At 47.9% G+C, this 19,120-nt stretch overlaps 1 protein-coding gene across 1 annotated transcript in view; it reads right to left on the bottom strand.

Annotated features, from left to right (window-relative positions):
• CHRNB3 (cholinergic receptor nicotinic beta 3 subunit) overlaps positions 1–19,120 on the bottom strand; it is a 36,670-nt gene that overhangs the window by 15,535 nt on the left and 2,015 nt on the right. The window contains exons 2-3 of the mRNA XM_012475989.2: positions 9,165–9,316; positions 7,032–7,076 (exon numbers count right to left, since the gene is read on the bottom strand). Of these exons, the coding sequence (XP_012331412.2) occupies positions 7,032–7,076; positions 9,165–9,316 (197 nt within the window). The remainder of the gene's footprint in view (positions 1–7,031; positions 7,077–9,164; positions 9,317–19,120) is intronic.

The raw sequence follows: 19,120 nt of genomic DNA, 5'->3' as shown, positions 1-19,120 counted from the left end.
CTTTGCTAAGGTCAGAGTAAGGTTACAGGAAAGGAAGGAAAATCAGATAATAAGTCAAGATCTGAGATGAATTCGTGAACTTATAACTGCCATTCCACGCTGCCAATGATAGTTAGACTTTTGGGGAGATTGCCCCGACCTCTAGGGCTAGCCTGACCCTTCGATAACAGGTCCGCTTCTTATTTTTCCTGGAAGATCAGCTCCAGGGGTCTATCCAATGAGGCCTTCATGTTTGCTGAGCTTTTTGTTGATCTAAAGCAGACGTCAGCTATTGGAAAGACACCGTTAGTTTAAGACGTCGGCCTTGGCAGACATTCCAGCAGTTTTATCTTCCTCAGGATCGTCATGGGGAAAGGAGAGCTGTGTCTCACCTACAGCAAAGCCGGGTCATTCAGTCCTCTCATTGTCTTATTTGTATATACAACAGCGCCCAGCTCAGGGCCTTACGATGCTATACCCAGGCGAGTTAGATGGAACAGCGCCATGCTCTTGAGTTTCAAATTATGAGTCCTTTATTTATTTATTTATTTTTGAAACAGAGTCTCACTCCGTCACCAGGCACCAGGCTGGAGTGCAGTGGCGCAACCTCTGCTCACTACAACCTCTGACTCCCGGGTTCAAGCAATTCTCCTGCCTCAGCCTCCCGAGTAGCTGGGACTGCAGGCGCGCACCACCACGCCCAGCTAATTTTTTTTGTATTTTTAGTAGAGACGGGGTTTCACCATGTTGGCCAGGATGGTCTCGATCTCTTGACCTCGTGATCCACCCGCCTCGGCCTCCCAAAGGGCTGGGATTACAGGCATGAGCCACCGTGCCCGGCCAAGTCCTTTATTTTTAGCTGGTGACCGAGAGACAGCTAACGCTCAAAATTCTCTTGGCCTCGAGGAAGGGGTTTGATTATCTTTTATTCCTTGATTTAGGTAGGTGAGGGGGAGCCTAGCTGGAGCAGAATTTACAGAAGCAGAACAGGCCAGTTAGATAAGGAAGACTGGTAACTAGGAGGCGGGGGGTTCTCATGATTGTTGATTTTCATGGAGGATATATACAAGTGGTTCCCATGATTGCTGGTTACCCAGGGGGGTATTCAATACTTGTCATGTAATCAGTCAAAGGGGGGCATTCACACTGGCAAATGGGCTTGCCAAGCAGGCTATGGTTACAAAGCTTGTATGTTTCTATAGTTCTAAGTACAGCATGACCCAGCACAGTAGCAAGACCCAGGTATGCACGTAAGGGAGGAGTGGCGGGAGGAGTGAGGCGGAGATCAAGATGGAGTCTGTCTGGCTCTCAGCAAAATGGAGTCTGTCTGGCTAACACAGGGTAGGTTAGCACAATGAGGCCGGAGGTGATACTGACTCTGGAGGCAGGGACTTGGACACCAGACCAGCTTGAGGACTAGCTAAACAGGGTCGGGCGGAAGTGGCTTTCCCTAAGACACGGCCACCAGGGCTCCATGTCGGTTTACCATTGCCATGGCAATGACCTGGAAGTTACCACCCTTAACCTAGACATTTCTGAAGAAACTGTCCCTTAATTTGCATACAATTAAAGGTGGGTATAAATATGCCTGCAGCTCACTTTTGAGCTGCTGGTCTGGGCGCGCTGCCAGGCGGGTGGCCGTGGTCTATAAGGAGCAGTGTCTCTGATGCTGTCCTTGAATTCTTTCCTGGGTGAAGCCAGGCAAAGCCTCAGTTTTGGGGCTCACCTGCCCTGCATCACTTACACAATTCAGAGTAGGTTCTCAGGAAATATGGAGTGAGTAAATTTGGTATTTATTGTCATGGTGATTATTTCTATGGTAACACCTACGCAAAAGGGCCAACACTTGTGTCATTTAAAAAAGGTCAGTTCTGGCCAACACAGTGGCTCACGCCTGTAATCCCAGCCCTTTGGGAGGTGCAGGCAGGTGGATCAACGGAAGTCAGGAGTTCAAAGCCAGCCTGGCCAACATGGTGAAACCCTGTCTCTACTAAAAATACAAAAATTAGCTGGGCGTGGTGGCAGCTGCCTATAATCCCAGCTACTCAGGAGGCTGAGGCATGAGAATCGCTTGAATCCAGGATGCAGAGGTTGCGGTGAGCCGAGATCTCACCACTGCACTCCAGCCTGGGTGACAGAGCAAGACTCTGTCTCAAAAAAAAAAAAAAAAAAAAGTCAGTTTCATTTTCCATCGCCTCTGAGGCACTTTCCAAGCTTCCCTAACCTTGAACATGACAGTGCAGGATCTGAGGGGCTGGGGCAGTAAGGACTTCCTCATGTAGTTCTGGTGGGTCAGTGTTAACATTATATTTATAGTTTACGGGGTTTTGATTACTGTCTGGAAGTACAAAGGAGGAAGACAAACTAGTTTGCAAAATAAAATCAATAAAATAAAAATAGCTCCATGTAGAAGACTTCCTCTGGATGTCACTGGATTTGTGCTTTATAAAGGTCTTTCTTTGGTTGAAAGGATAGAAGAGGAGTGTCTAAATATACCGGAGGAGAGCTATGGAAACAGAGGATAAGACAGGAGAATCGGCTAAAAAAACCCCCCAAGTATCTCATTTGCGTGCACTGCCATGGAACACGCTTTTGTTCCAAGTATGTAGAATTTTCTTCTCCGTGTGGCTGTGAATTAGAGAGCATTTTTTCAGTGTCTGGGAGGCAAATGAGGAAGGAGGGGGAACTGGGCATTTTTGTTTTCATTTTGTCTGAGGCACGCAGGGATGATTGCTAAGAGTTACCAGTGGGTTTGCGCAGATGTGAGAGCTTTCAGATAGCGGTGTTATTGGACTATTCACTATTCAGGTGGTTCACAACTTCTCCACCTTTTTGGGTTGTAGAACTTCTGTAAGAAGTCAAGTTAAATATCTCCTCCCCTTGGGAGCTTTCCCTGACTTTCTTCCTGTCTCACTGTCTTTATTTAAGCTCCACAGGGGTTTATATGTACATCCTTTGTGGTGTTTATCAAGGGGATTATTTTCCGGTAACTAACGCTGTGTCCTCTTCTTGCAGGCAGTGCTGTGTGTCGCTCTTTAGACATCCAGGATCTAGCAGGGCACCTGGCCCACAGGCTCTCAGTAAATCCTGGTGAATGGATGAAAGACGGAATGGATCCTAACTTCATTCTCTCCTGAATTCTTTCTACACCAATTCCATCAGATGTCCCGGAGGTTAAGGAATCAAAGCCTCAGATGACCAGGATTGGGAAATTCTACAGGGACAGGACTAACAGAACAAGACACGCTCCAAACTCTCCCTCCAGTCTAAGGCAACGGAACGATTTCTCTACAGAAGCCGGACTTCCCCTAACAGTGTTTAACCTGCCTCAGTTTCCTCATCTGCAAAGTTAGGATAATAATAGAACCTCCCTTACAGGAGGCTGTGAAAATTAAATGGGATTATTCCCATGACACAGTCTGTATCATGCCTGGGCACTTAGTAAGTACTCAGTAAACCTGAGATATTATTACCAGCTGCTCTAGAACTAAGATCTGTGCAAAACACCAATGATAGCTTTTTTATAAATATCTATTTATTTTGTTTTTCTTTTCTTTCTTTAATCCTTCAACTTTCTTTTATCCTTATAGCTTTAAAAAGCATTTTTTTTTAAAAGCATAAAAATAACATCATGGCGGAGCTTGCCTCCTGTTCCAGGCAGCCTTCCCTGCTTGCCACCCGATGTGGTAAAAGTGGCCTTTCTTTTTTGCCCCAACGTTATCTGTGCTGTAACGGCGTTTATTAACTAATATCCACTGTAACATTTTCCACTCCAAACTCAATCTGTGCAAATGGATGCTGCACTGACCATACCCTCCGTAGTCTTCTGGAATGTGAAGCTTCGTTTCTCATGCTTTGGTTCCTCCTGTGATCTAGAAGCAGGGCTTAGTGTTCAGGGAGGAGGCTGCATATGGCCAGAAAGACCCTGGCCAGGGGTTAAGAAACCCACATTCCAGCCGGATGAGGATTGGACTCTTCTATCTCTACGAAACAGGGGTAATGATGTCTCTGTTCCTAAGTCAGGTGGCAGAGAGGTTTAAATGAGATAAACCTCATTTGCGCGTTTGTAAATTAAACACAATTAAAGTGTGTTATTCTCGATAGAGATTGGAGACTTGGAAGAGTGGGAGGGTGGGAGGCGGGTGAGGGATGAGAAATCACCTAATGGGTACGATGTACGTTGGTATTCAGATACATTCGAAGCCTAGACTTCACCACACAATATATTTGTGTAACAAAACTGCACTTGGACCTTACACACTTATGCCGAAAAAATTCGATTATTCTCATTGCTTCTGTTAGATGGGAACTTCCGTCAGCGGGCCGACCCTTCAGAGTGTCAACGTGCTCTGTGCCTGCTCAGCTTTGGGTGTTGAATTGATTTTTAGGATTTAAGTCCACCTTGGTTTGAAGACACCCACCAGGCTTCTGGGATGCTGGTGGCACACTCTGTGGGAGGTCCTTTCCAAATAGCACCTGAGGGGCCCTCGGCTCCCACCCTTTTGTTGTCTAAAGCCGTTCTCTTTGGCTGAAATGACTCCTTATTTTCAAAACCACAAGAAAAGTGAAAAGACCTACTATTCCCCGGACCCCTGCTTTATGTGAAAGATTAGAGCTTAATCTCGGCCAGGCACAGTGGCTCATGTCTGTAATCCCAGCACTTTGGGCTGACATCAGGGGTATGAGACCAGCCTGGCCGACATGCCAAAACCCCATCTCTACTAAAAATACAAAAATTAGCTGGGTGTAGTGGCACGTGCCTGTAGTCCCAGCTACTCAGAAGGCTGAGGCAGAAGAATCGCTTGAACCCAGGAGGTGGAGGCTGCAGTGAGCCAAGATCGAACCACTGCCCTCTAGCCTGGGCAACAGAGTGAGGCTCCGACTAAAAAAAAAAATTAAAAAAAAAAAAAGAGTGGTGGGGGAAGGAGGCATGTGGGAAGTAAAGGTTTGTGTGTTTGTTTGATTTTTATTAACTTCTAAGCCTGTTTTCACCTTAAGAGGAAAGTGTGGGTTCTTTTCTCCCCTGCGAGCTCGATATAGGATTTCTTCTTGGCCTTTATCAACTCAAAATACTTCCCAATTCTACGGCCTATGACTTGCAAAAGTGGGTAAGTCACTGAGGAATGAGATGGGTGTGTAGCAAGATATGTTTATTTAAATGGTATTTTAATATATACATTTCAAGCTTATTATTTTCTCCTGGGTTTTTTTTTTTTTTTGAGGAGTCTCGCTCTGTTGCCCAGACTGGAGTGCAGTGGTGTGATCTTGGCTCACTGGAACCTCCGCCTCCCGGGTTCAAGCGATTCTCCTGCCTCAGCCTCCTGAGTAGCTAGGACTACAGGCACACAGCACCATGCCCTACTAATTTTTGTATTTTTAGTAGAGACGGGGTTTTACTATGTTGGTCAGGATGGTCTCAAACTCCTGACCTCATGATCTGCCCGCCTCGGCCTCCCAAAGTGCTGGGATTACAGGCGTGAGCCACCATGCCCGGCCTATTTTCTCCTGGATATTTTTATTTGCAAGTAAAACAATACGCAGACCCGTTTCACAACTTGTTCTTATATCTACGATTGGAGGACCAGATGAGTAGAAGGCACTGAAAATCATGATAGTTCTCTAACTCTCACTAACGCTGTTGGGTGGGAGAAATCTGACGACCTGAAATGAAGCTGAGGGAAGCTCCTTGCTGTTTCTTGTATCCATTGCTCCTTATAAAGCATTAGCAGAAACATTCCACCAGGAATATATTAAATCTATGGGGCAAATTAGGCAATATCTGGACATTCATTGAAAATACTTAGGTCGGGTACAGTGGCTCACACCTGTAATCCCAGCACTTTAGGAGGCCGAAGCGGGTGAATCACCTGAGGTCAGGAGTTCAAGACCAGCCTGGCCAACATCGTGAAACCCCATTTCTACCAAAATTACAAAAGTTAGCCAGCGCGGTGGCAGGCGCCCGTGATCCCAGCTACTCGGGAGGCTGAGGCACAAGAATCACTTGAACCTGGGAGACGGAGGTTGCAGCGAGCCAAGATCATGCCACTGCCCTCCAGCCTGGCAACAGAAAGAGACTGTGTCTCAGATAAATAAGCAAATAAATATAAGAGCAAATTAAATTTTAAAAAACCACTAGCAAAATAAAAACACAAAATAAGCAATTAAATCCAATTTCTTTCTTTCTTTTTTTTTTTAATATAAACTCGTGCTCTGTTGCCCAGGCTGGAATGCAGTGGTGAGATCATGGCTCACTGTAGCCTTCGCCTCCTAGGTTCAAGCGATTCTCCTGCCTCAGTCTCCTGAGTAGCTGGGATAAACCAAACAACTTCCTTACCACTATCAAGTGTCACTGTTTTCTCTTTGTAGATAACATATGCGAAACTGGGATTTGAATGGCAATTATTTACTGACAATCCAAGAACAAACTCCTCTGGACACACTCCCCTGGGTTTAGGGAATAAGCTGTAGCCAAATGAAAAGCAATTATCTAAGAAGAAAGCTGGAAATGATTCAAAATGCATTTTCAGTGATGTCAGGAAAACATGTATTCACTGTTTTGGGCTTCACTCTGTTCTGAAATTAACAAGGGGCAGCCCCATTATTCCCTCATTTAGGGCTCAGTTCTTCCTTGGAAGCAACAAGAGATTTAGAGGTAGATTCCACCCACGGAGGACTAGAGGAGGCTAGGGAGGATGTAGCCCTGATTTTCCTAACCAGCTGCAGTTCCCTGCCTGGGGGAAAGTGGTACATCTTGGAGGCTCTTTGTCGTTTTCTCCGAGTGGTCCCAGGGCCCATCCCCAGGCCTTACAGCAGGAGAGTCACCTCCCCTGGCCCCATGCCCGGCAGTACAACCACGCACAACAGCGTGTACCCAGGGGCTTCCAGGACCAGCTCCCCAACACGACAGAAAATAAAAGCCACAGACCCTTACCACACATCTCCCTGAGGAACATGCTCTGCGCCCTTAAATCATCGTTTTTCAGATGGGAGCCTTTCTAAATAAAAAATAAGTGACTGGTTTGGCAGACACAATCATCTGGATTGAAATTTACCTGTTTGAGCCACACATTGGTCGTCATCAGCTGATTCTTTTCATCCTAAGAAAATGACAATTTGAAAAGTGCCGTAAATCAAAGTGAAAGCAAGTTGTGGTTTTCGTTGTTGTTTTAGAAATGGAGTCTCAAGATGCTGCCCAGGCTGGAGTGCCGTGATGCCCCCGTAGCTCACTGCAGCCTCAAGTTCTGGGGCACAAATGATCCTCCTGCCCCAGCCCCCGAGGAGCTGGGACTACAGGTGCATGCCACCACACCCAGCTGTTTTTTGTTTGTTTTTGATCAGAAAAATCTGAGTCTTACCTTTGAGGTGTTCGAAGTCCAAAAGATTTTCAATTTATTATTTATTTTATTTTTTGAGACAACAGTCTCACTCTGTTGCCCAGGCTGGAGTGCAGTGGCACAATCTCGGCTCACTGCAACCTCCACCTCCTGGGTTCAAGTGATTCTCCTGCCTCAACCTCCTGAGTAGCTGGGATTACAGATGCGTACCATCACGCCCAGCTAATTTTTTTGTATTTTTAGTAGAGACGGGGTTTCACCATGCTGGCCAGGCTGGTCTCAAACTCCTGACCTCAGGTGATCTACCTGCCTCAGCCTCCCAAAGTTCTGGGATTACAAGCATGAGCCACTGCGCCTGGCCTAAGAGTCTTAATTTAAAACAGTCAAATGACATGTAAATAGCCAAATAACATGCAGATTTTGCTTAAAATGAAAAAGAACTAAAACAAGTAGCAGTTAATTGCGTAACCCAGAAGGCACTTTAAAGGTGCAAAGTAGGCCAGGCACAGTGGCTCACACTTGTAATCTCAGTACTTTGGGAGGCCAAAGCTGGTGGATCAACTGAGGTCAAGAGTTCGAGACCAGCCTGTCCAACAAAGCAAAACCCTGTCCCTACTAAAAATACAAAAAATAGCTAGACATGGTGGTGTACACTTATAATCCCAGCTACTCAGGAAGCTGAGGCAGGAGAATCGCTTGAACCCAGGAGGCAGAGGTTGCAGTGAGCTGAGATCACACCGCTGCACTTCAGCCTTGGTGAAAGAGCAAGTCTGTGTCTCAAAAAAATAAAAATAAAAAACGCCAGGTGCGGTGGCTCACGCCTATAATACCAACACTTTGGGAGGCCGAGGCAGGAGGATAACCTGAGGTCAGGATTTCGAGACCAGCTTGGCCAACATGGTGAAACCCCGTCTCTACTAAAAATACAAAAAAATCAGCTGGGTGTGGTGATGCACACCTGTAGTCCCAGCTACTCAGGAGGCTGAGGCAGGAGAATCGCTTGAACCTGGGAGACAGAGGTTGCAGTGAGCTGAGATCGTGCTACTGCACTCCAGACTGACAACAGAGTGAGACTCTGTCTCAAAAAATAAAATAAAATAAAGAGAGGTAAATAGTAGCTAAATTGGAGATGGACCTTGCATGACTTTCTAGAAGGAATCCTGGGGTACTGAGCCAGCCAGGGCTGGTGAGTGTGCGCACATGTGTAGTGGGGTGGGGAAACAGGCAACATGGGAGGATTCTTCTGGGGCTTTGGGGACCGTAGCAGGACAATTTTGTCGCTTTAGGGAGTTGAAGTTCACTGATTTCTTCTAAGGACATAATCATGGCAGAAATGCAAGCTCAGAAGGAAAATCAGAATGCAAAGGCATAGGTGAGCTCAGGAGAGGTGACGGGGCCGCCGACGGAGAGCAGGAACAGGCCTTGCTCCGGGCACTGTTCTCACCACCCCGTCTCCCTGCAGACACCTCTGCCAGCCCAAGGCACAGCCAGGGAGGGTCGGCGATCACAGCCCGTCAGCCCCGGGCTCAGACCCTCTTGTCTGCAGTTCCCAGCGCCCCTCCCTGGGTGTTCAGCATCCGGGCCAGGGGCAGTGACGATCTTAGCAACCACATCCTCCCCCCCCCGGCAAAAAGGTCCCACGCTAACAGTGCTGCAATGAAAATTCACCCCGTGACAACTTCTCATTCTTTCCTCAGGGTCATTTCAGTGGCTTCTTGGGGGCAGATTTTCTCTCACAGTAAATTATTTTTAAAATTGAAATGTCAGACATAGAGAATAAAAAAAATTTTAGACTCACAAACAGGTTAAGGAATGCATGTTCTTTTTAGCCACGTGCCAAGGATTACTCACCACATCTACGAGCTGGGATATTTTCAATCCAAAATATACTTTTATGGTGTCGTTAGACTGCAATACAGGGCGGACCCATTTCTGATAACCTCGGAACAAATGTCTGAGGAGGGCATCTTCATTTTCGGCGATTGGACTGAACCCTGTGGTGGCTGTGAAAGAACCGTGGGAGACCTGGGTTAGTGGGAGGGGCGTGATGCCTGGATGAGTGTCCCGTGGCATCCGGTGGCCCTGGCCTCCTGCACCGTAGGCTGTGTCTGTTTCTAAACAGCCCAGTTCTTGAAAGGCAGCTTGGAGTGTACAAGGGTCTCCACGTCCAGGCCCACCTCCCTCCAAACAAGTACAGCTGAAAACAGTATCCACGTTTCACCCAGAGCTGCACTCTCTCACAAGATTTTCCCATCACAGGGTCAATACACGGGCCCCAAAAGCTCCATCTGCAGCCACCCGACCCTCACCTTTGGTGCCATCTGCAATGCCCCTTCTTCGCAGACATGGGCGCTGCCCACAAGCTGTTCTCTGTCCCCGAGCCTTGTTTCCCTCCAGCATCTCCCTTTGGAAGTCTTTTTTAAAATTTTTAAAAATTTTTTTTTATAAAGTCGGGGTTTCACCATGTTGATCAGGCTGGTCTTGAACTCCCGACCTCAGGTGATCCGCCCGCCTTAGCCTCCAAAGGGCTTGGATTACAGGCGTGAGCCACCACGCCCGGCCTGGAAGTCCTTTGTCTATTTGTGATGCTGTTTCCCTCTGGAGCTCCCTCACAACGGGCGCAGTGGTCGTTGTATTTGCTTGCGTTTACGTAGCACTGAGAACAGTGCCTGGCCTAGAGTGGGTGTTCGTTTTACGTGTAATAGATGTCAGAGTCGGCACGTGGTCACTGAACACCAAGTGTGTGCCCCTCGCGGTCCTCTTGCTCTTCCTCCCAGGAAGTCTTCCCCTACAACGTCCTTCCTTGGTCAGCAGCCAGGATGTCACACTCTGCCCAGTGCCTCGCTGTGTGAGAGCCTCAGAAACACCCAGTGTTAAGCTTTAACCCTTCAGTTGGGGAAATGGCTTAGGAATGCAGTCCCAAGAGAAAGTTTCATTTCCTTACAATGCAGTGCTATCACATTTTAAACGAGGAAGCCCCTCCTTTTTTTTTTTTTTTGAGAAGGAGTCTCGCTCTGTCACCCAGGCTGGAGTCAATGGCACATCTTGGCTCACTGCAACCTCCGCTTCCTGGGGTCAAGCGATTCTCCTGCCTCAGCCTCCTAAGTAACTGGGACTACAGGTGCGTGCCACCATGCCTGGCTAATTTTTGTATTTTTAGTAGAGATAGGGTTTCACTACATTGGCCAGGCTGGTCTCGAACTCCTGACCTCGTGATCCACCCGCCTCGGCCTCCCAGAGTGCTGGGATTACAGGCGTGAGCCACCACACCCAGCCGGAAGCCCCCTCCTTTTTTAAAAAAAGATGGGCTACCACTGTGTTGCCCAGGCTGGAGTGCAGTGGCCATTCACAGGTGCAGTCCCATTACTGATTAGCAGAGGAGTTTTAACCTGCCCCTCCTTGTATATTCAGCACGCGATTAATGCAACCCATTCTGCACCATGTCCTGATCATAGAAACCCTTTTTCTTCCCACTGAGAGACCCACAGGTTGCGTAATGATCTCATGAGAGACATGCCCCCAGGTTTGCCCAGTCAAAATCCAGGGATTCTTATTAGGAAGAAAAGCAACCGTGTGCCTTCCCCTGTGTGCAGGAGGCTTCCGTATGCACTTTCCTAAGAGAGGAGCAATTCCAGGTGCCTCGTCCCAGCGCCACAGAGTGGACAGAGGCATGCGGGAGGTGGGCTGTGTGCTATGAGGGTGCTGGGCCCGTTTTCTTCCACTTAAAATGAGTAATAGAGAGAGATGCAACCTTACATTTGTGCTTACTTTTTTAAAAAAACTGTGGGCCAGGGATCGTGGCTTACACCTGTAATCCCAGCACTTTAGGAGGCTGAGGTGGGAGGATTGTTTGAGCCCAGGAGCCAGAAAGCAGCCTAGGCAACATAGGGAGAATCTGACTTTTTTGTTTTTTTTTTGAGATGGAGTCTTGCTCTATCGCCCAGGCTGGAGTGCGGTGGCATGATCTCAGCTCACTGCAACCTCTGCCTCCCTGGTTCAAGCGATTCTCTTGCCTCAGACTCCCAAGTAGCTGGGATTACAGGCACACACCATCATATCCAGCTAATTTTTGTATTTTTAGTAGAGATGGGGTCTCACTATGTTGGCCAGTATGGTCTCGATCTTTTGACCTCATGATCCGCCCGCTTCAGCCTCCCAAAGTGCTGGGATTACAGGTGTGAGCCACCACGCCTGGCGACCCTGCCTGACAAAAATTAAAAATATTAGCCAGGCATGGTGGCTCATCCGTATCGTCCCAGCTACTTGGGAAGCTGAGGTGGGAGGATGCTTGAGTCCTGGAAGTCAACACGGCAGTGAATGGTGATTGCACCACTGCACTCCAGACTGGGTGACAGAGCAAGACCCTGTCTCAAAAAATTTTGTTTTCTTTTTTTCTTTCTTTCTTTTTTTTTTTAAGACAGGGTTTCACTATGTTGGTCAGGCTGGTCTTGAACTCCCGACCTCAGGTGATCCGCCCACGTCGGCCTCCCAAAGTGCTGAGATTACCGGCATGAGCCACCACGCCTGGCCAAAAATTTTTTTAAGAAACAAAAATAAACAAAAATTGATCTGTTGATCACTATTAGTACCAAGAGCAGCACTGGGAGCAGCCCGCTGGGCACCGCCAGGGCGTCCGTCTGTGAAGGTCTGGGAAACCTTCCTGGAAATGTACAGGGGGAGAATGGAGAGAAACCCCAGAGCCTCTAGGGGGCGAGGTGTGCATTTGCTCAGGGGGATGCTCCTGAAGTCATCCTTGACTCCTCTCTTTCTTCCAACCCACGCTGGGTCTTAACATCCTTCAGCCTGCGTCCCAGTCCTGCTTGTTCCCCACCGTCTCCACCGGGGCCACGCTGAGAACACAGATGCTCTCTCTGGGACTCCTGCACTGCTTCCTAATTGTTTCCACTTTTGACCTTTCCACAGTCCATTTCCCACGCAACAGCTAGAGAGGATGATGTCAGTTCCCTGCTAAGCCCTCCAGATGGTTGCCCATCACGCTCAGAAAGAAACATCTGAAGTCCCACCACAGTCTCCCCGGCCCCATGTGGCCCTGACTGTGCACCCCCCACCATGCTGCCCACACCCTCCTCCCCAGCCCTCAAGCCAGTCTGCAATTCCCAGAACAAGCCAGAATGCATCTGCCTGGGGAAAGCTCTCTCTCCCCCTTACCCTGAGAGCCCACAGCCATCCCTTCCCTTGTCCAGTCTTTGCTCAAACATCATTTCCTTGAGAAAGTCATTTCAGGCTACACTATTTAAAAATTCCTCCCTCTCCATCCTCTTAGGGTATTTTATCTTCCAGTGGAGGACCTAATCATACCACATTTATCGGTTTATTATTGTCTGCCCTTCCTAGATGATGCCAGCTCCAGGAAGTCGGGGATTGTCTTCCTCACTCCTGCACTCCTGGCTCCTAGAACGGTGACTGTCACCCAGTAGCTGCTGAGCTGATGGCTGTTGAGTGGATAAACACTCTAGCAACGATGCAGTCAGCTTCATGGCCTTTGTTTTGCTGAGGGGCACCTGGAGAGTTGGGACCGGAGGTGAACTGTTCAAGAAGAGGGAAGCAGTGAGGACACATGAACTTCCTTTCCCAACAGAAAAATTGTCCAGTCACTCTGAAAGGAGGTGGAGTTGCACGTTGAAAGGGGAAATCTAAAATTCTGCCCTGACATGCTTAGCATTTGCACTTAGGCAGCTGTCCTCCTCCAGTCATCCCCAGGGCAGGCAGCCCCCTCCGCTAAGGCAGAAAATACTGTTTGAAAGGCACTTGTCTTCACCTGTTTTGTGCTGCTGTAACAGAACACCACAACCTGGGGCATTTATAATGAACAGAAATTTATTGGCTCATGGTTCTAGAGACTGGGAAGTCCAAGATCGAGGGACCGGCATCTGGTGAGGGCCTTCTTGCTGCATCAAACATGATAGAAGAGCAAAGAGCGGGTGAGAGAGACAAGAGGTGGCCAGCCCCTTCTGTGATAATGGCATAAATCCATTCATGACCCAAACACCTGTCATTAGGCCCCACCCCCCAACACTACTGTGTTGGGTGTCAAATTTCCAGCACGTGAACTTTGGGGAACACATTCAAACCACAACAGCACTGTGGCAGACACTGGAGTTCCCTGCCCAACAGCCATTTCCCCCTTTTCCTTGGCAACAGATGCTAAATTTATTCAGGGTTGCATGGTGCCAGCTTACAAAGCTCAGCTCCTGGCTCCCTTGCAGCTGGGAACAGCCTATGAAACATGTAGCCAATTAGATGCAATTAGAAGCTGTTGGGATTGGGGTGTTTACAGGAAAGGTTGTTAGAAAGGATGGACTTGATCCGACATGTCAATCTCCTTCTTTTTGCCTGGAACTGGAGAGTCGGCCACTCATGTGTCTTGCAAACCTGCTGAAAGCTACACACGTAGGGGGCAGAATGGAAAGACACACAGAACCTGGGTTTCTGATAGCCCTGTACTATTGACCTCCAGATTTCTTGGTATGTGAGAAAAGCAATCTCCTGTTTGGTTAAGCCACTGTAGCCACTGACAGAGACCTGAACCCAGCCCTGACGGCTGCTTGCACCACTTGACTAGCTGCGAGGTGCTGGGGTGCTGTAGTTCCTGCAGAGTCCCTGAGTCCCGGGTCAGCCAAATTAGCATAAATTACTGAAGATACCATCTCACAATGCATGAAGGCACTCCAGGGAGGCAGAAGACAACTGAATGATGCCTGAACCAACACACGTGCATGTGTGTGCATGCACACACACACACACACACACACACACCCCATTAGCTCAGACAACGCTGAGCTGAGAGAGTTTTGGACACATAAGAGAGGGTTCCCAAAGAAGAGTGGGGACTGTGACCATGAACTTCCTTTCCCAACAGGAAAATTGTCCAGTCATTCTGAAAGGAGGTGGAGTTGCACGTTGACAGGGAACATCTAAAATTCTGACCTGACGTGCTTAGCATTTGCACTTAGGCAGCTGTACCCACTGCGAAGATTCGGGAATCCTGCTCTTCACCAAGATCCAGGGGCGGCGAGCAGCTGTGCTCTTTCAGGCACAGCATACATCTCCACCTGTGTTACCACTGTCAGAAGACGCACCTTCCGTCTGAATTAACAAAAAGCATGAACTGTACTGGCTGGTAGGGACTGAATGTTTACATCCCTCGAAAATCAAATGTTGACACCCTAACCCCCAATGTGACTGTATTTAAAGACAAAGCCTATGAGGAGGAGGCACAGAGGACAAACCAAGTGAGGATACAGCAAGAAGGCAGCTGTCCGTAAGCCAGGCAGAGAGCCCTCACCAGAAACTGACTTTCCAGCACTTGATCACAGACTTCCAGCCTCCAGAACTGTCTGTCGTTAAACCCCAGTCTGTGGTATATTGTGATGGTAGCCTGACTAATGCAAATCTGTTCTGACCAAAACAGACTTCATCCCCCTAACAAAAAAAGCCAAAGATGAAATGCTTTCCGCCTAATATCTGCAAATTTCCAGAACCTTTCCAAAATAGAAGCTGAAGTCCCTGGCATTACTGGAGCAGACTTAGAGGACAGGCTGGAAGTGTTCCTGGGTTGTCCTTCTTGTGAAACGGAGCATTACGAGAAAGGCCAAATGCTTCTCACAGTTGATCCTTTGAGACCAGGCAGGGCCTCCATAAATATTTGATGATGTTTGATGAATGAACAAATGAACACATGAACAAAAAGCCATAACGGGGCTTTCTGTGACCCAGGGGAATGAGGCAGAGCCGGCCTGGCTCCCTGCTCCCGAGGGTGTAAAGTCACAGATGCACGCGAGGTTTCCAGGACACGTGGTGTTTGAATTAAGAAATAAATGGATTCCTGGAAAGTTATGCATAGATCACATTTTTGCAAATTGACTTATATTTTAAATGAATCACAATATTCTAAAATCCATCTCAGCAATCCATTGAGAAATCAAGAATTTTTTCTTGGAAGATGAGTTCCCCCCATTGTGGTTGCTTTTTGTTGTTGTTTTTTGAGGCGGAATCTTGCTCTGTCAACCCGGCTGGAGTGCAGTGCCATGATCTCGGTTCACGGCAACCTTTGCCTCCCAGGTTCAAGCGATTCTCGTGCCTCAGCTTCCCTAGTAGCTGAGATTACAGGTGTGCACCACCACGCCCAGCTAACTTTTGAATTTTTAGTAGAGACGGGGTTTCGCCATGTTGTTCAGGCTGGTCTCAAATCCTGATCTCAAGTGATCAGCCCGACTTGGTCTCCCAAAGTGCTGGGATTACAGGCGTGAGCCACCACGCCCGGCCGTGGCTGTATCTGTTAGAAAAGCTTGGACCCAATTTCAGCCACGATGAAGGAGGAAGGAAAAGTGAACTGATAATAAAGCTGAGACAATAAAGCCAAGAAGGGCCTCCAGGACCATCCCAGCCCCTCGTTTTACAGGTGAAGATACTGGGGCATTGAAGGAGCCTTGCCCAGGGTCGCCCAGCTATTGGTGGCCTGCATGGCTTCTGGCGGCCAGGCCAGCCGTCTTCCCTTATTCCAAACATTCAATTCCATATACATATATTTGCTGTTATTGCTATTTTTGATGATTTGCTGTTAGCATTGTATTTTCCAGAATGCTTTACTGTTATTTAAAGCAATCTCCTATCTGGAAGAATGATATTCTCAAACCAATCACAAACAGCATTTGTCTGGCTGTAGGGAGACTCTCCGCCTTGGTGACGCGTTGTGTCATGCACTCGAGACTCCCGCTGTTGTCAGCGCCGGGCACAGGGCCCTTTGCCTGAGGCCTCCGCAGTGGGCACTGCTGTGGTTGTGCTCCCTGGAGGAGGACGTCCCATGCTCCACAGCGAGGGCACGTTCACGCCTCACATGTGGCCGTGTGCACCCCACATTTCTTTGCTTTGAGTCCCTCTCCCCTCAGCCCCAAACACACACACTTGTCTAACAACGTGGCTTCAGAGAGTGTTCGCTGCCTGTTACGCTTTCCACCACTTCTGTTGGTAAAAAAGGAGTTTTGCTGCTCCCCTAAATCCCTGTTCTCCCTTTTTCTCTCCTGCTCCTCCTTGCTTAATCCTTTTCTTTAAGATAGAGTCTCGCTCTATTGCCCAGGCTGGAGTGGCGCGATCTCAGCTCACTGCAACCATCGCCTTCTGGGTTCAAGCGATTTTACTGCCTCAGCCTCCTGAGTAGCTGGGATTACAAGAGCCCACCACTACACCAGACTAATTTTTTGTATTTTTAGTAGAGACAGCGTTTCACCATGTTGGTCAGGCTGGTCTCGAACTCCTGACTTCAGGTGATCTGCCTGACTCAGCCTCCCAAAGTGCTGGGATTACAGGCGTGAGCCACCCACCTTGCCCGGCCTCCTTGCTTAATCTTTGTTTCATTTTTCTTTGTCAAAATATTTCCTCTGGGGCTGGATGTGGTGGTTCACACCTATAAATCCCAGTTACTTGGAGGCTGAGGCAGGAGGATTGCTTGAGGCCAGGAGTTTGAGATCACCCTGGGTGGTGCAGTGAGGCTGTGATAAGTAAATAAATAAATGCTTGTTACTATTTTACATAAATATATATTTTTCCTCTGGGGTCAGACAGACAACTCCACGGGCAGAGGAAGGAAGATGGAGAGCCAGAGGGCTCCAGAGAGCGAGCGCGAAGGCTTCAGTTCAGAGGCAGGAACAGGGATCTGACGCTGGTCATCTGTGCACTGAGCTCAGGCTGGGACAGGCTCCGGGAGAGCGTGTTGCTCTTGGCTTGGAAGGCTGACTCCCTTGCCAAAGTCATCACTCGTTAGGACAAGAACCCAACAAATATTTATTTAACATTTAGAGGCACTGGACTCAGATTTAGAGACCATGGCTTCTCGTTTTGATTCCAAGCATTTAACATCCAAGCATTCCAAGCATCCCTCGGGTGATGGCCAAGGCCTCTAGCAGCTCACACCTCCTGGGCTTTTAGGGTCTTTGCGTCCATGAAACATCTACAAAATGTAGCCTATTAACGCCAGATATTTACTGTTTTCAAGGTACAAAAGACAGCTGAAGTTTAAGATGTGCCTGTGACTGGGGAGCAGCCCTTCGCTCGGGGCGGTCAGGAAAAAGTAACACAGCGACCAGCAGACTGGAGACTCACCCTGTGAGGGGCTGGGGCTCTGTCAGCCCCCGCTGAACGAAATCATGAAAGATGATGATGAGGTGCCTAGTAACAGCTCAAGACAAAGAAATCTTCCTTTGGAACTGAAGACTTGACGTTCTGGTCTCTTTATTCTTTTTTTTTTTGGTGGAGTCTTGCTCTGTTGCCCAAGCTGGAGCGCAGTGGCATCATCATAGCTCACTGCGGCCTTGACCTCCTGGGCTCATGTGATCCTCCTGCCTCAGCCTCCCAAGTATCTGGAACACGCCACCAAGCCTGGCTAATTTTTAAATATTTTTGTAGAGACAGATGTCTCTCACTATGTTGCCCAGGCTGGTCTTGAGCTCCGGGGCTCAAGTGATCCTCCTTTGGGCTCCCAAAATGTTAGATTACAGACGTGAACCATTGCACCCAGCCAAACCTTGGTCTGTTTATTCTTGATTTTATTTCCTTTCCTCAGTCTCGCAGATGCCCCTGCTCTCTTCCTACCTCCATCTCCACATCCACTTTCAGCAAACTCTGACAAACTCACTCTCAGGTATAAATAACTGATAAGACTTAATAGATAAAACTTTTCTCTCTCACAGGTCTACACTAAATCCAATCACCGGCGATAAATCACACATCTGAGTATTTCTGGCTGCATCAGCATCTGTTCATAATTTTATGAACAGGATTTCATAAAAATCTTCAGGATCATTCATGGTTTTACTGATAATGCCATTTTTTATCCTCAGCCAGGACAAAAAATAATGGAAGAAATCCATATCTCAGCAGAGATGATTGGGAAATGTGAATTTTTTTTGTTTGGATGCCTTTTGGTATATTTTGGTATTTTGGTTTTTCCTTCCACTATTGCCACCTTGCCAAAAAAAAAAAAAAAGCATATCACAAATACGGCAGCCTCTTCTGTCAACCCATAGAGTTAGCCTTCATGGTGAAGTCAAAGGATGGATATTTAATGGATTCTTGCTAGCATGAGAACGTTTTTTTTTGAGATGGAGTTTCGCTCTTGTTGCCCAAGCTGGAGTGCAATGGCACGATCTTGGCTCACTACAACCTCCCGCTTCTGAGTTCAAGCGATTCTCCTGCCTCTGCCTCCCGAATAGCTGTGATCATAGGTGCACGTCACCCTGCCCGGCTAATTTTTTGTATTATTAGTAGAGACGGGGTTTCACAAAGTTGGCCAGGCTGATCTTGAACTCCTGACCTGAGGTGATCCACTTGCCTGGGCCTCCCAAAGTGCTGGGATTATAGGCATGAGCCACCACATCCAGTGGAGAATTTATTAGAATGGCTTTGTTTTAATTTCTGGCTGGGCTTGGTGGCTCACGCCTGTAATCCCAGCACTTTGGGAGACCGAGGAGGGGGCGGATTATGAGGTCAGGAGTTCGAGACCAGCCTGACCAACATGGAGAAACCCTGTTTCTACTAAAAATACAAAAGGTAGCTGGGTGTGGTGGTGCATGCCTGTAGTCCCAGCTAAGTGTAAGGCTGAGGCAGGAGAATCGCTTGAACCCGGGAGGTAGAGGTTGCAGTGAGCTAAGATTGTGCCACTGCACTCCAGCCTGGGTGACAGAGCATACTCCATCTCAAAAAAAAAAATTTCCTCTTGCATTCCTACATACTGGAACCATTCCTAGTATACAGTAGATGTTTAATAAATATTTATTGAATGAATAAACACA

This window comes from Aotus nancymaae, unplaced genomic scaffold (assembly GCF_030222135.1).
Source record: "Aotus nancymaae isolate 86718 unplaced genomic scaffold, 86718_ANA_hifiasm-v0.15.2.pri h1tg000097l, whole genome shotgun sequence".
NCBI classification, from domain to species: domain Eukaryota; kingdom Metazoa; phylum Chordata; class Mammalia; order Primates; family Aotidae; genus Aotus; species Aotus nancymaae.
Note: the sequence above shows the minus strand (reverse complement) of the source record. Positions and strands in the feature narration are given on the sequence as shown.